The 12814-nt window shown below is 50.4% G+C and overlaps 3 protein-coding genes across 3 annotated transcripts; 1 reads left to right on the forward strand and 2 right to left on the reverse strand.

The window, feature by feature from the left end:
• Window positions 1-263: 263 nt before the first annotated feature.
• Window positions 264-4774, forward strand: N7511_008015 (cleavage/polyadenylation factor CFT1; the record flags this gene model as incomplete). The annotated part of the gene is made up of 7 exons (XM_057130392.1): window positions 264-2229; window positions 2289-2602; window positions 2655-2822; window positions 2877-3236; window positions 3304-3502; window positions 3559-3634; window positions 3691-4774. 7 exons carry the CDS (start codon window positions 264-266, stop codon window positions 4772-4774), a joined length of 4167 nt encoding a protein of 1388 aa, XP_056982175.1.
• Window positions 4775-5527: 753 nt separating this feature from the next.
• On the reverse strand, window positions 5528-7381 carry N7511_008016 (uncharacterized protein; the record flags this gene model as incomplete). The annotated part of the gene is made up of 2 exons (XM_057130393.1): window positions 5528-7145; window positions 7233-7381. The coding sequence occupies 2 exons, from the start codon at window positions 7379-7381 to the stop codon at window positions 5528-5530; spliced, it is 1767 nt and encodes a 588-aa protein (XP_056982176.1).
• Window positions 7382-9163: 1782 nt separating this feature from the next.
• Window positions 9164-12235, reverse strand: N7511_008017 (putative beta-N-acetylglucosaminidase; the record flags this gene model as incomplete). The annotated part of the gene is made up of 4 exons (XM_057130394.1): window positions 9164-9277; window positions 9350-11862; window positions 11916-12034; window positions 12186-12235. The coding sequence occupies 4 exons, from the start codon at window positions 12233-12235 to the stop codon at window positions 9164-9166; spliced, it is 2796 nt and encodes a 931-aa protein (XP_056982177.1).
• Between the last annotated feature and the right edge of the window lie 579 nt (window positions 12236-12814).

Consider the following 12814-nt stretch of genomic DNA (forward strand, 5'->3'; position numbering starts at 1 on the left):
CGCTCCGAAGGAGCTACAAACTTGACTCTCCCAAGACAGAGATCGATCTCGATTCTCGATCTCTTCCATTATCTTGACCAGGTTGTATTCCCTGCTCCATCTGATATAAATTGTGCTTCTGGTACTTCATTGCCCTGGATTCAACCACCTGATTCTGCAATTGCAATGTGCATCCCGAGTCATATCAGACGCACAATTTAGCTCATTGGAGATATTCACAAGGTTCCAAGCCTTTCCCAGTCGAGAGCAGATTTATTTTCCAAATGCAGTGCTATACAGAGCTTCTTCCCCCAACTGGGGTGACTCACGCCCTGGCAGCGCCTTTCATTTCAGCAACAGCCAACAACCTGCTCGTTGTTAGAACATCTCTTTTGCAGGTGTTTTCGCTAATCAAGCCTTCTGCTCAGCCACAGAAAGTTGGAACAGATGACCAAGTCTCGCAATTCTCCCAGCCAGAAACAAAGCTAGTCCTTGAGAAAGAATACCAGCTATCTGGAACAGTGACTGATCTGAGTCGAGTCAAAATCCTCAACACCAAGAGTGGTGGAGAAGCCATTTTGATTGCAGTCCGGAACGCCAAACTCAGCTTGATCCAGTGGGACCCAGAACGTTATGGGATTTCAACCATCTCCATTCATTACTACGAGCGGGATGACATGACCCGCAGTCCCTGGGTGCCCGACTTGAGCCAGTGTGGTAGCATCTTGAGTGTTGACCCTAGCAGCAGATGTGCAGTGTACAATTTCGGAATTCGCAACCTTGCGATTCTGCCTTTCCATCAGGCAGGTGATGACCTGGTGATGGATGACTATGACCCCGAGCTTGATGGAGAACGCCTAAACCCCGACTCAGAAGTTGAGAAAAACAAAGATCAGCCAGCCCACCAAACACCCTATGCCTCATCCTTTGTCTTGCCATTGACCACCTTGGACCCTTCATTGCTGCATCCCATAAGTCTTGCATTCCTTTATGAATACAGAGAGCCCACATTTGGCATTTTGTATTCACAAGTTGCTACCTCTACTGCCCTTCTTCACGAGAGAAAAGATGTGGTATTTTACTCTGTCTTCACACTAGACCTCGAACAGCGAGCATCTACCACACTCCTTTCGGTGTCTAGTCTCCCGAGTGATCTGTTCAAAGTTGTGCCAGTTCCACCCCCGGTAGGAGGCACCCTGCTCCTTGGCTCCAATGAGATCGTGCATGTGGACCAAGCTGGTAAGACCAATGCAGTGGGAGTCAATGAATTTTCAAGGCAGGTCTCTGCATTTTCAATGACAGATCAATCCGACTTATCGTTCCGCCTTGAGGGTTGTGTGGTTGAGAGACTTGGTGGTGATAGCGGTGACCTGGTCCTGGCCCTTGCGTCTGGGGACATGGCACTTATTAAATTCAAACTTGATGGACGATCAGTCTCCGGCATCACTGTTCATCGCCTTCCTTCGAATGCGGGTGGGGATATCTTGAAGTCGGGAGCCTCTTGTTCTACTTGTTTCGGCGATGGAAACATTTTCATTGGCAGCGAAGATGCAGACTCCGTGCTCCTGGAATGGTCTCATTCATCGGCTTCAATAAAGAAAGCTCGGATTGGGTCGAAGCAGGTTGATGGTGATCATGAACTTTCGGAGGATGACCAGATGGAAGACGACATTTACGACGATGACCTATATTCCTCGGCACCGGGACCTGCACAGGGCGACCATCGTGTAGGAAACGACAATTCTACACAGTATTACAACTTCCGATTAAATGATCGCCTGTTGAACATTGGGCCCCTGAGAGACATAACATTGGGCAAAGCCACTCCGGAAACCACGAAAAATCAATCGACCAGCGAAGCTGTTTCCGCTGAGCTTGAGTTAGTAGCTGCGCAAGGTTCAAACCGAGGTGGTGGCCTGGTAGTTATTAAGCGTGAAATCGACCCCTTGACTACCATGTCTCTCAAACTTGATGATGCGAATGGTGTGTGGTCGGCTATGGTTGTTCCTGGGAAAGGCGGATTGCCCAGCACTACCGATAGCCCATCTCGTCAATACGTCGTCATCTCACGTTCCACAACTTCGGACCAAGAAGTGAATGATGTATTCACGGTCGGAGATGAAGGCTTAGAGCCCTTCAAAGCCTCCGAGTTCAACCCCAACAAAGACTGTACGATTGATATCGGTTCTTTGGCGGATGGTACTCGCCTTGTCCAGGTCCTGAGGAACGAGGTCAGAAGCTATGATATGGGTAAGGTCTTCCCCGAATGTATTTGCAAGCGCCGTATAACTGATATTTAACCTTGACAGATTTGGGATTGTCGCAAATTTACCCTGTTTGGGACGAAGATACCAGCGAAGAGCGTGTGGCCGTGAGCGCGAGCTTTGCTGATCCTTATCTTGTAATTCTTCGGGATGATTCATCTGTGATGCTTCTCCAGGCGGACAGCAGCGGAGATCTGGATGAAGTTTCGCTTCCAGAAGAGGTCAGCACGTTGAAATGGCGCTCCGGCTGTCTATATCACGACCAGTCCCAGTCATTCAGTCCTGCAGATTCAACTCCCGATCGCACTACAAAAGACGAGACACTTCTTTTCTTGCTCGGCCTAGATTGCAAGCTATCAGTAAGTCACTCTGAAGACATGGATAGGAATTTGTTTGTAATGTAATCGACAGGTGTTCCGAGTTTCTGATATGAAGCTGCTCGCTGTCATCAAGGGCGTCGACTGCTTACCACCCATGCTATCCTCTGAGCCTCCTCGGCGGTCAAATAATCGGGAAACTTTGACCGAATTCGTCGTCGCAAATCTTGGTGACCGGACTAGCGCTTCGCCCTATCTGATTGTATGTATTCCATCACTGCCCCTGGCTTGTTTCGACTCTGACTGGAAATCGTAGGCTCGAACCGACAACGATGATCTCATCTTTTACAGGCCCATGTTAATGTTGTCAAACATTGATAATGAACCGTTCCGTTGCTTGCAATTCGTTCGAGAGGCAAACCACGTTCTGCCAAAGAATCTCTCAGGGGAAACTTCGCAAACAAATGATCAACGACGGAGACCTTTGCGTATCCTATCCGATATCGCAGGATTCAGCACGGTCTTCATGCCAGGGGCTTCTTCCAGCTTTGTTTTCAAAACTGCGAAGAGCTCGCCACACATATTACGCCTTCGGGGAGGCTACACACATTGGCTGAGCAGCTTTAGTTCAGCTGCCACTGGCTGTGAAAACGGGTTCATATACATTGACTCCCAGGTAAGACCCCTTGTTCCATTTCCACCGACCCTCAAACCTCTGCATTTGCTAAGTCAATGAACTACAGAATTGCGTCCGAGCTTGTCAAATGCCCCCACAAACGCAATTCGACTATTCGTGGACGTTGCGCAAGGTTGCCCTCGAGGAACAGGTTGACCACCTAGCCTATTCCACCTCTTCTGAAACATATGTATTTGCTTCAAGTCAACGCGCAGACTTCAAGCTGCCAGAAGGCGATGACTTGCACCCCGAATGGCGAAATGAAGGTTTGTATCTACTCTGCTGATCCTTTTCTATTGTGCCTTGCTAACACAACATCCAGAAATATCTTTCTGTCCGGAAGTCCCTCAGTGCAGCATCAAGGTTATCAGCCCAAAGACATGGTCTGTCATTGATAGGTAATAAGCCAGAGTCACCCGATATGGTGAGAAATAAGTACTAACATCCATCATAGTTACCTCCTAGATCCTGATGAGCAGGTGACAGCAGTGAAGAACATGAACATTGAGATCTCGGAAAATACCCACGAACGTAAGGATCTAATTGTCGTGGGAACTGCCATTGCGAAGGGCGAAGACATGCCAGCCCGCGGCAGCATCTACGTGTTCGAGGTAGTGAACGTGGTCCCGGATCCCGAAAAGCCCGAGACCGGCCGCAAACTGAAGCTTGTCGGCAAGGAATCAGTGAAAGGTGCCGTGACAGCACTATCTGGCATCGGCGGTCAAGGGTTTGTGATCGTGGCCCAGGGACAAAAGTGCATGGTCCGCGGTCTCAAAGAAGACGGCAGCCTTCTCCCTGTGGCGTTCATGGATATGCAATGCTATGTCAGTGTTGCAAAGGAGCTCAAGGGGACTGGCATGGTTCTTTTGGGTGATGCAGTGAAAGGACTCTGGTTTGCCGGCTATTCAGAGGAGCCGTACAAAATGACACTCTTCGGCAAGGACCCCCAGTACCTAGAAGTGGTAGCAGCAGACTTCCTTCCAGATGGCAACAAGCTCTATATGCTAGTTGCAGACAGCGACTGCAACCTCCACGTCTTACAATACGACCCGGAAGATCCCAAATCATCGAATGGTGACCGACTACTCAGCCGAAGCAAGTTCTACGCCGGCAACTACGCTACGTCGGTGACGCTCATGCCACGAACACCAGTATCGTCTGAGCTGATTGAATCGTCTGACGAAGACATGGACATTGACCAGACATTCCCAACCCACCAGGCCCTGATCGCCTCCCACAATGGGTCCCTGGCCCTTGTTACATCCGTTGCGGAGGAGACCTACCGCCGTCTCTCGGCGCTGCAATCCCAGCTCGTCAACACAATCGAACACCCTGCTGGACTGAACGCTCGTGCATTCCGGGCCGTCGAGAGTGACGGTGCCGCAGGCCGAGGTATGGTTGATGGAAATCTACTACGTCTCTGGCTCAACATGGGCAAGCAACGCCAAGTTGAAATTGCGGGCCGGGTCGGCGCCACGGAGTGGGAGATTCGGGCCGATTTGGAGACTATTGGTGGAGATGGATTTGGATATCTGTGATGTGAATTTATCTTCATTGTTAGAAGTATTTCAAAGCTAGTGATCACACACTATTGCGATCGAAACCATGAACAATACCATAAGTAGTTTGTTTACGCACACATGGACCGAAGAGAAACACAGATAGTCAACCCAAAATGGGAATTTAATAAATTGACTGCCACGAGAACATGTATAGCCGAAGGTCTCTCTCGTGCGAAGTCCATCATGTAAAGAGCAGCGTGATATCATAACACAATGGGATATAACCAGACCAGAACCCGCACCGAAACCAAAACCAAATTGCCTCCCCCCAAATCCAGGGATGCCATGAAATACACCCAAAGCACATATCTCAATGTCAACAGTAGAACACCTCAACACGCCACATTTCGCCATATTACAAGATTCAAATCAAAGTCAAATCCATGATCACTGATGCGGATCACCGATCTAGAGACTAGACAAAGTTTTGATCTAGAATCTTGGAATCGTATATGCCCCCATCCGATTCCACACAAGTCCCAATATCGATAACGCATCCAGGCATATATAAGCATGGAATCAACCATGCTGATGTTGTTGGGCGTCGAAGATCGGCGGGGGGAAAAAACAAGACAAGTCTAAGAAAAGCGAAAAAAAGACGGACAAACAACATGAATAGAAAAGCCAAAAGAACCCCCAAAAACCCCTCCCAGAGTGCAAATGCAGATGCAAAAAAGGAAAATACTAACGCCACCCCTGTTCCATTACCCCAGTATCGAACGAAAGAGCTTAAAAAACATCTTCTGCAGCAAAGTACCGCTTGCTGCGGCCTCGTGAGGCTACGAACTTCATCTCGGGCATGTTGGTATGGTGCACCACGTGTGGCCGGTAGACGGCGTCAACGGGAACTTGCCAGTCATCTAACCCGAGAGGGAAATATTCGTAGAGAAGATCGTTGCTTTCGTTCGGGAAGGGGAGCGAGGATGCAAATGGCTGAGGGAGGTTTGCAGTTTCCAGCAGAGGCATTGAAGAAGCCACACTCCGTGATGGGGTCTGAGAGACTGCGTGAGAAAGCTTGCGCATCTTAGCAGGCGGACCGGCATGGTCGAGACTCATAGATCGCTGGTGAGACAGCTCGGTGGCGAAGGGGGATGGCATCTTTAATGGATCGAGATGAAGATTAGGGTCGCCACTTTCTTCCTCGTCGAGTAATGACAGGTTGATTGGTGCAGCAGCAGTGCTCACACGGCGTTGTGAATCAGTCATCTGAGATAATTGCTCCGGGCTAGAGTTGGGGAAGAGGGCCTGTTGATGAGACATGACATTGTTAGATGTCGACTGCGGAATGGGTGTCCAGTCTGGCGTGGCTTGCGTCTGCTGCATGAGACTGGGCGGCGGAACTGATGTTGTTTCCGGGGAGCTGCTCTGAGCGGTGGGCTTCGACTTGGCCGGAGTCACGCTGGCACGACGCTGGACAGATTCGCTGGTAGGTGTCCGGTTGAGAGTGGAGTTTGTAGAGTTGGCCTGAGCATTCTTTCGAGATGCAGCGGCACTACCGCTTAGAGGGAGATCCTTGCGAGACTGGAAATTACGTGGACTGCGGCCACGGACAATGACAGGACCCGACTGGACCTCTGAGATAGGGATCTTCGCGCCGGTGGACAAGGTTGCAACAACCTTGAGCCGAACGACGAAATGTTGCTGCAACTCCTTTCGGCGTCCATTGTTGGCAGTCGCGACACGGAACTGTAACCGTTTCCAGGCAATAGGGAAGGTTGCAAAGTCCGAGTCCAGATCCTGGCCGGCCATGATATCCAAATTAATTGGTTGGGGCTCCTTCTCGATCTTGGCACCAGTGGTTGGATTGTTCTCCTCGAGCGCCGCGCCAGAATTGGCGGCAGCTGCAGAGGGCGTCTTCCAGGGCACCGAAATGATCTTCACAGGGTTTCCTTCGACGGATTCGGTGGCCGATACCGTGAGCTCCTGGGCGAGGATTGGAATCCGGTCACCTTGATCGGTCATAATATAGCGCATCCCCCGCGGCAACGTGACTGAGCCGGTGATTTGGAACAAGTTGCGGCGGTAGCAAGTTAACTCGGCACCTTGCTGTGGTGGGGCGTTGTCGGAAGGGGACGTTGTATACGGGGACTCCGCCAGAAAAAACATTCCGTGCAACTGAGCCGACACGGACAAACTGGCTCGGCGCATCGAGTAATCCAGCAGAGTAAAGTGATATACCGGACCCGAGAAGCTCAAGAGCTTGTTGTTGTGGTCGATCGAGGAGGAGTCCTGGGGTTGTTCCTGGGGCACCGGGTCAAAGGGAGCCACCAGATCGTTGAAAGCCTCATCGTATGGGAAGCGCTTGAGTCCATGGGAGATACTGGGAGGCACAAAAGCGAGATCATCACTATTGGATGCTGTCAATTAGCAAGGCAACCCCGTGGAGGGGGGGTGGATCCCCCTCTCGTCCCACTTGAAGAAGTACATCACCCACCTAACAAAGGTCTCGGAATCAAAAGTTGACCGGTGATCCGGTAAATCAAGACCCGGCATTGCATTCAAGTAATCGGTCCCCTGCAAATTTCCCAGTGACAGTGGGCTGGTCATATATGGTGGCATGGCCATAGTATCGAAGCCCTCCATGATGAGGACTGACACGATAAGGTACACGCAGGGTAGGAAGGGAGTAGGTATATGAGAAAAGGTCCGATAGAGAGATAGGTGGAGGAAAGAAGGCAAGTGAAAAGGGAAAGAAGCCAAGGACAGACGGAGAAGGCCCCGGGGAATGCTGCAAGCAACGTGTGGAGCGGAGAGATCTAGGGCGGGAGTGAAGGCGGAGAGGACATTTGAGAACAGAGAAGAATGGAAGTGGGTAGAGAATCGAGGGTAAGGGCTGGAGGGGAGGGAGTAGAGGGACAAGGGTAGGGAACAGAGAGTCGAGAGTAAGAGTAAAGGTAGAAAGATAGACGGAGCCGGAGGAGGAATCTCGACTTTCCAAACGATCAACGGATTCGGGGAATAGTGGAGCCGCGGTTTTTGCGGAGAACGAACGCAGCGCTGAGTCAGCCAGCACGAGACTGCCTCAGGGTGGAGGATCGGCTATCGGCTGGCCCTGAAGATCAATAGACTAGAACTAGTTCAAAGGGACTCTTTCGTACCAGAATATGCGGAATATCGGCCAATCTATGCCAACCTCTGCCAGCCTCTGTGCCAGTCTCTGTGGCTGCAGTACAATACCCCATATCCGTCTGAGTTCAGTTGCTCATATACTTAGGTTAAACGCGAATACCCACCTGCCTAATGAGGTACTACTGCTTCGGGTTGACCCTCCTGAAAACGCCACACTCTACAGATTCCTCTTCTCCAGCCTGTTTCTGTCCCCATTATCTTTGGGAATACATGGATTCGAAAATGATCATCATGGCCCGTCTGACATGCGTGCTCAAGGACCCAATCAGGGGTGGTGGTCACCAGCAAGCCCCCTCTGGACCCTCTGCGAACGGACATGCATGATTAGACCAATCTCCACCAGGTGGATCACCGGCGATGTCCGCAATACGAATCTGCAGGACTTTTAGATGTTCCGCCTCTCTTGTGGAAGGAGACACAAGAGCATTGGAACACGTGAAGTTTGGGGGAGGCAGGGGACCCTGCATTTACCCGATTTGGCCATCCCGATTTCCCCCTGAAGTAAACTCTAAGACAGTCAGCGCAAGAAAGCGCAATGCAAAAGTCTCCAAGGAACAAGAATAGATCGAAAGTCGAAACACTGAGGAATGTGGAGCCAAAGTGGTTTTTTTTTTCTCTCTAAAAAAAAAAATAATAAAATAAAAAACGGTTCTGTGTGACTGAGGGATTTAACGCAAACGGATCAAAGTTTGGCCCCGAGTTCCGGTCTTGCATATATAACGTTTATCAGATATACAAGTGGGATATGAGAAAAGCCCAAAAAAGAGAGACTGAAAAGAGTATAGAAGCAGAGTCAGAATGTAGATTATATAGAGGATCCCCTTACATATATATAATACGATCTAACTTAACGTCACATCCTCACAATGTAATGCTACCCTCAGTGGATAAGCGGAGGCCGCTAGTTCAAGTTTAGGCAACGGTCTGAACCGAGGCACTTGTCGGTTCGAAGTAATCAAATTTTAATATATGCCAGGCCCGAGTCCCCCGTGCCGAACTCTGTTTAGCCTTTCGCGTACAATATATACCCCTGGAAAGAATGGAACTGGAATTTATATTGCGTTGATTGGGCCAAATGACGCCTGTCCTACCCTCCAATATATGCAGATGATTCCTTCACCGTTGGCCCCGAACCGGTCCAAATAGAAATGAGAAAGCCAGACCCAATGCGATATGGATATCATAGAGCAAGATCAAAAGAAAAACAAAAAAAAAGAGAAAATATCAGAACAATGTCTACGATGTATGCATCATCGTCCAAGTAGCTGCGTCACAGTTGACTTCCTCGAAACTGTGAAGCATGGTAAATCCCATCATCGAGAGATTGTCAAAGTTGCCATCACCGTCGACCTACATCGTGTTAGTCCTTATACCAAATCGGGAATAGGAAAGGAAGGGTAGGGAGAGAAAAAAAAAACATACACAATCCATGACCACGGCGTTGGCACTCAACTTCCGAATCTGCTTAATGGCCAACAGGATCAAGCCCTGCATAACGGTAGAATAATCCTCTCCACAGGGGGAGATAACGGGCGAGGAGATACCTCCTACCGAAGTCTGAGTGGCGCGAAGCACAGGCATATGCTCCGCCAAGGAAGATCGCTCGTTGTAGATCACGATACTCCCGAGGATGACTCCGTCGGAGGGCCGCTTGGCCCGGATGATGCCGCAGTTAGGCGCGCCACCCAAGGCCATCCGGTAAATATCGGCAACGCCCTGTCGGGCATAAGTTTTGATGTGATCGAGGATAGCCCGGGCAAAGTCCCACCCATACACGAGGTCATAGGTGATATCAGCGCTCTGGAGCGTCGCCGTGAGTCCTTCCGGTGGCATCCATGTGGCTAAATTGCGCAGTATTACACTGCACACCGGTCGGGATAGTGCAGTGTTCCAGCCGAGATTAGCGAACCACTGCCGTAATCGCTTACGCTCAACTGGATTTACGGTCGGGATGCCAAGGTAGATACCGGGCAATCGCGAACCCAATTGAAATCGTCTCATTCCTTTGCGTTGGAGAAGGTTTCGCATCGCACGGCTGTGAAGAGAATGTCCAATTGATAATTTGCGCCGACCAGGGTCCACTATGAGACACCCAAGGACACCAGTGCCTGTTGACCGAAAGAAGTAGGTGGCACAGAAGCCATATAGTGCTTGCGTGCTACTGTTCCGAACGACAAAATGAGCTTCATCGATGTCCTCTTTTCGCAGAAGAAAGCTGCTAGATGTCACTCCTAGCAATTCTGACCGCTGACCCGGTGCACAGTCGGTACGGATGGATTCCAACAGAACCTCCAAGCCGAAGGAGTCACGATCTTCGTTCCAATTCTCGACAAGCCAGTGCTGCCGAGACTGGTGAATCTTCTGAGTGCGACCAATGGAACCAGGCAATGCAGCAGATGGAGTAAGATCACCGTACAAGACCTTAACCAGTGCTTGAAGAGCTGTTTCCGTGAAGTCGTATGTGCATATATAGGTACCGATCGAGGAGTCCATGGCAAAATCGTATGGTGAACTGACTGCCACCACGACCAATGGTTTAGCTTGGCGCTCGCCTGACGAGCTATACTGCGACTGACATATCATCGAGACATGCTTAGAAAATCCTTGCTGATATAAGTTGCGGTTGGCATCTGCTGTGACAATGACCACCGCATTTGCCCGCTGGATTAGATCCTCGTGGATTGGACGCACGCCGTTGGAAGTATATGAGGTGTGTAACACCCGACCGTTTCTCTGCCGCGATAGTGACCGTCCAAGCTCTTTAAACACGCCCTCTCCACTCAGCACCGATGAAGCCCGATCTGAAGACAGAGGATCCAGTGACGCATGTGAAGACTCCGAGACCGAGAGAGAGACCGCTGAGGTTGGGAGTGGTTTGACCAACGGTGTCAGCAGCAAAAGTTCCTCGTCTGCTTCAATGACGTTGGACAGCGGTAGCAGGTTGGTTTTGTCTCTCATCACCGTGATGGAAGAGTTGTAGGCTCGGGTGGAAAGGTTAGTATGTGAGGGTTGCATCTGTGTAAGTGAAGAAAGACCCGGAGGGTTGAGGGCCTGGTCCCACGAGGTGCAACGGGCCTTGAGATCTAAAACCCGACGCAAAGACTGTTCAATCCGTGGGCGACCAATGATCCCATTTTCAACTCCCAACTTCAGGCCATTAATGGCTTCCTGCTGGACTGGGAACGATCGACATAAGAGAATAACATCACAGCCAGCATTCTTTGCCATCACTGTGCCACCCCCTACTCCAATATTATGCGTGAGAGCTTCCATCTCTAGACATTCTGAGACGACCACGCCTTGGAACTGGAGGTCCTTTCTGAGGAGCTCGTCAACCACCTGGTCACTTAGACAGGCGTGCATCACGTTCATACCAGCAGACGATAAGGAGACCCCACCTACCATCATGGCATCGAGGCCCTGTGTGATAGCACTGCGAAAAGGCACAAGAGCGCTGAGACTGAGCTGCTCCAATGACTCTGTGATAATTGGAACATCCGTTTGAGAACCGAGAAATTCCAAATTACCGTAAGATGGAAAATGTTTCCCGCAGGTCACCAAACCGGCTTCTTGATATCCTTTCATGAACTGGACACCAAACTGAGATGCCTCTTGGGGGTCATCACCGGAGGTGCGAACGCCTAACGGCTGATTTCGCACATTGGTCAAAACATCCAATACTGGCCCTAATATCCAATTAACACCGACAGCTTTCAGCTCCTGTGCGGTTGCAACAGCCACTTCATGGGCCAGAGTTTTTGATCCAGTCGCGGCAATGCCCATAGCACTGGGAAACTGTCTGATATAAATTTCATCGTATAAACTGTTCACGCCGCCATTCTCTTGGTCCAGCGCAATCAGTAAAGGCACTGGATGACCAGCATCACGTGCGATGGTCTGTAATTCCAGAACCAATCTGGTCGCCTCCTCGGCCGCTGCAGTCGCGTCAGTAGAGGCTCAATTGAAGGCCGGACATGGCAACAAATACATTTCAGGTTTTTTGCCGATAGCAGCACAGCCCCTAAATGATAGTTTTCAATGAGCGATCGAATCTGAGGATTGACCGATGTCCCATCAAAGCCCATCATAAAGAGCTGGCCCATCTGCCTGTGACATGTTAGTATGCAATTACCCAAAGAGGAAGTAGTCTAGATGATTGGAAAAAAGGTTCCACAGCGGGCAGATACACCAAGGTCGCGATGGGGGGAGTACGGGGGGTTGCAGGATAACATGAGACCGAAACAGGAGATCGACATACCTATCTAGATCCTCCCAGCCCGGGGGCAGCATGTCCTCTTTCCGGGCCATGGCCCTGGGAAGTGGAATGCCTGTCACGGCCAAAGTACAGTTTGGGGGGAGAGAGTGGACACCGCAAACGTCAGGCTGAGGAATATGCCCAGGTGAAGCCAGGTCAGTGTCAGGCTCGGGCGTGTGCGCGTTGGGGGGTCAGGTGACTGGGTTCCCCAGAGCCGCAAAGTCGGGGAAGATAGGGAAGGTCACGGGATCCCATTTCGACATTTTGACCCATTTACGGATGTTTACGTGAAGAAGAGAGAGATGGCTAGGCCCTTTGAGTGTACCTTGGAACATGTTTATGTCCTCCATGTTTCATATCTCCGGTCCCCAGTCTCCAGTCTCCAGTCTCCCGTCTCCCTTCTTCATTCCATTCGTTCTCGACAGGAGTCATGTGACACTCACGTGCCCCTCACGTGCATACAATACGGTACGGGAACCCACTGCGACGTTGCAGGGTTGCAATCTTCTCCAGCTTTTTGCCGACTTCACCGGATGCAACCCGTGGACCTCTTGAGATGAAACCTCCCATTTTGATAATGCCCTTTTAATGCCCTTTTGATCATTCTACGTCATATCCTTCCTATCATTCCT

Source organism: Penicillium nucicola, assembly GCF_028828085.1.
Source record: "Penicillium nucicola strain IBT 29836 chromosome Unknown utg000008l, whole genome shotgun sequence".
NCBI classification, from domain to species: domain Eukaryota; kingdom Fungi; phylum Ascomycota; class Eurotiomycetes; order Eurotiales; family Aspergillaceae; genus Penicillium; species Penicillium nucicola.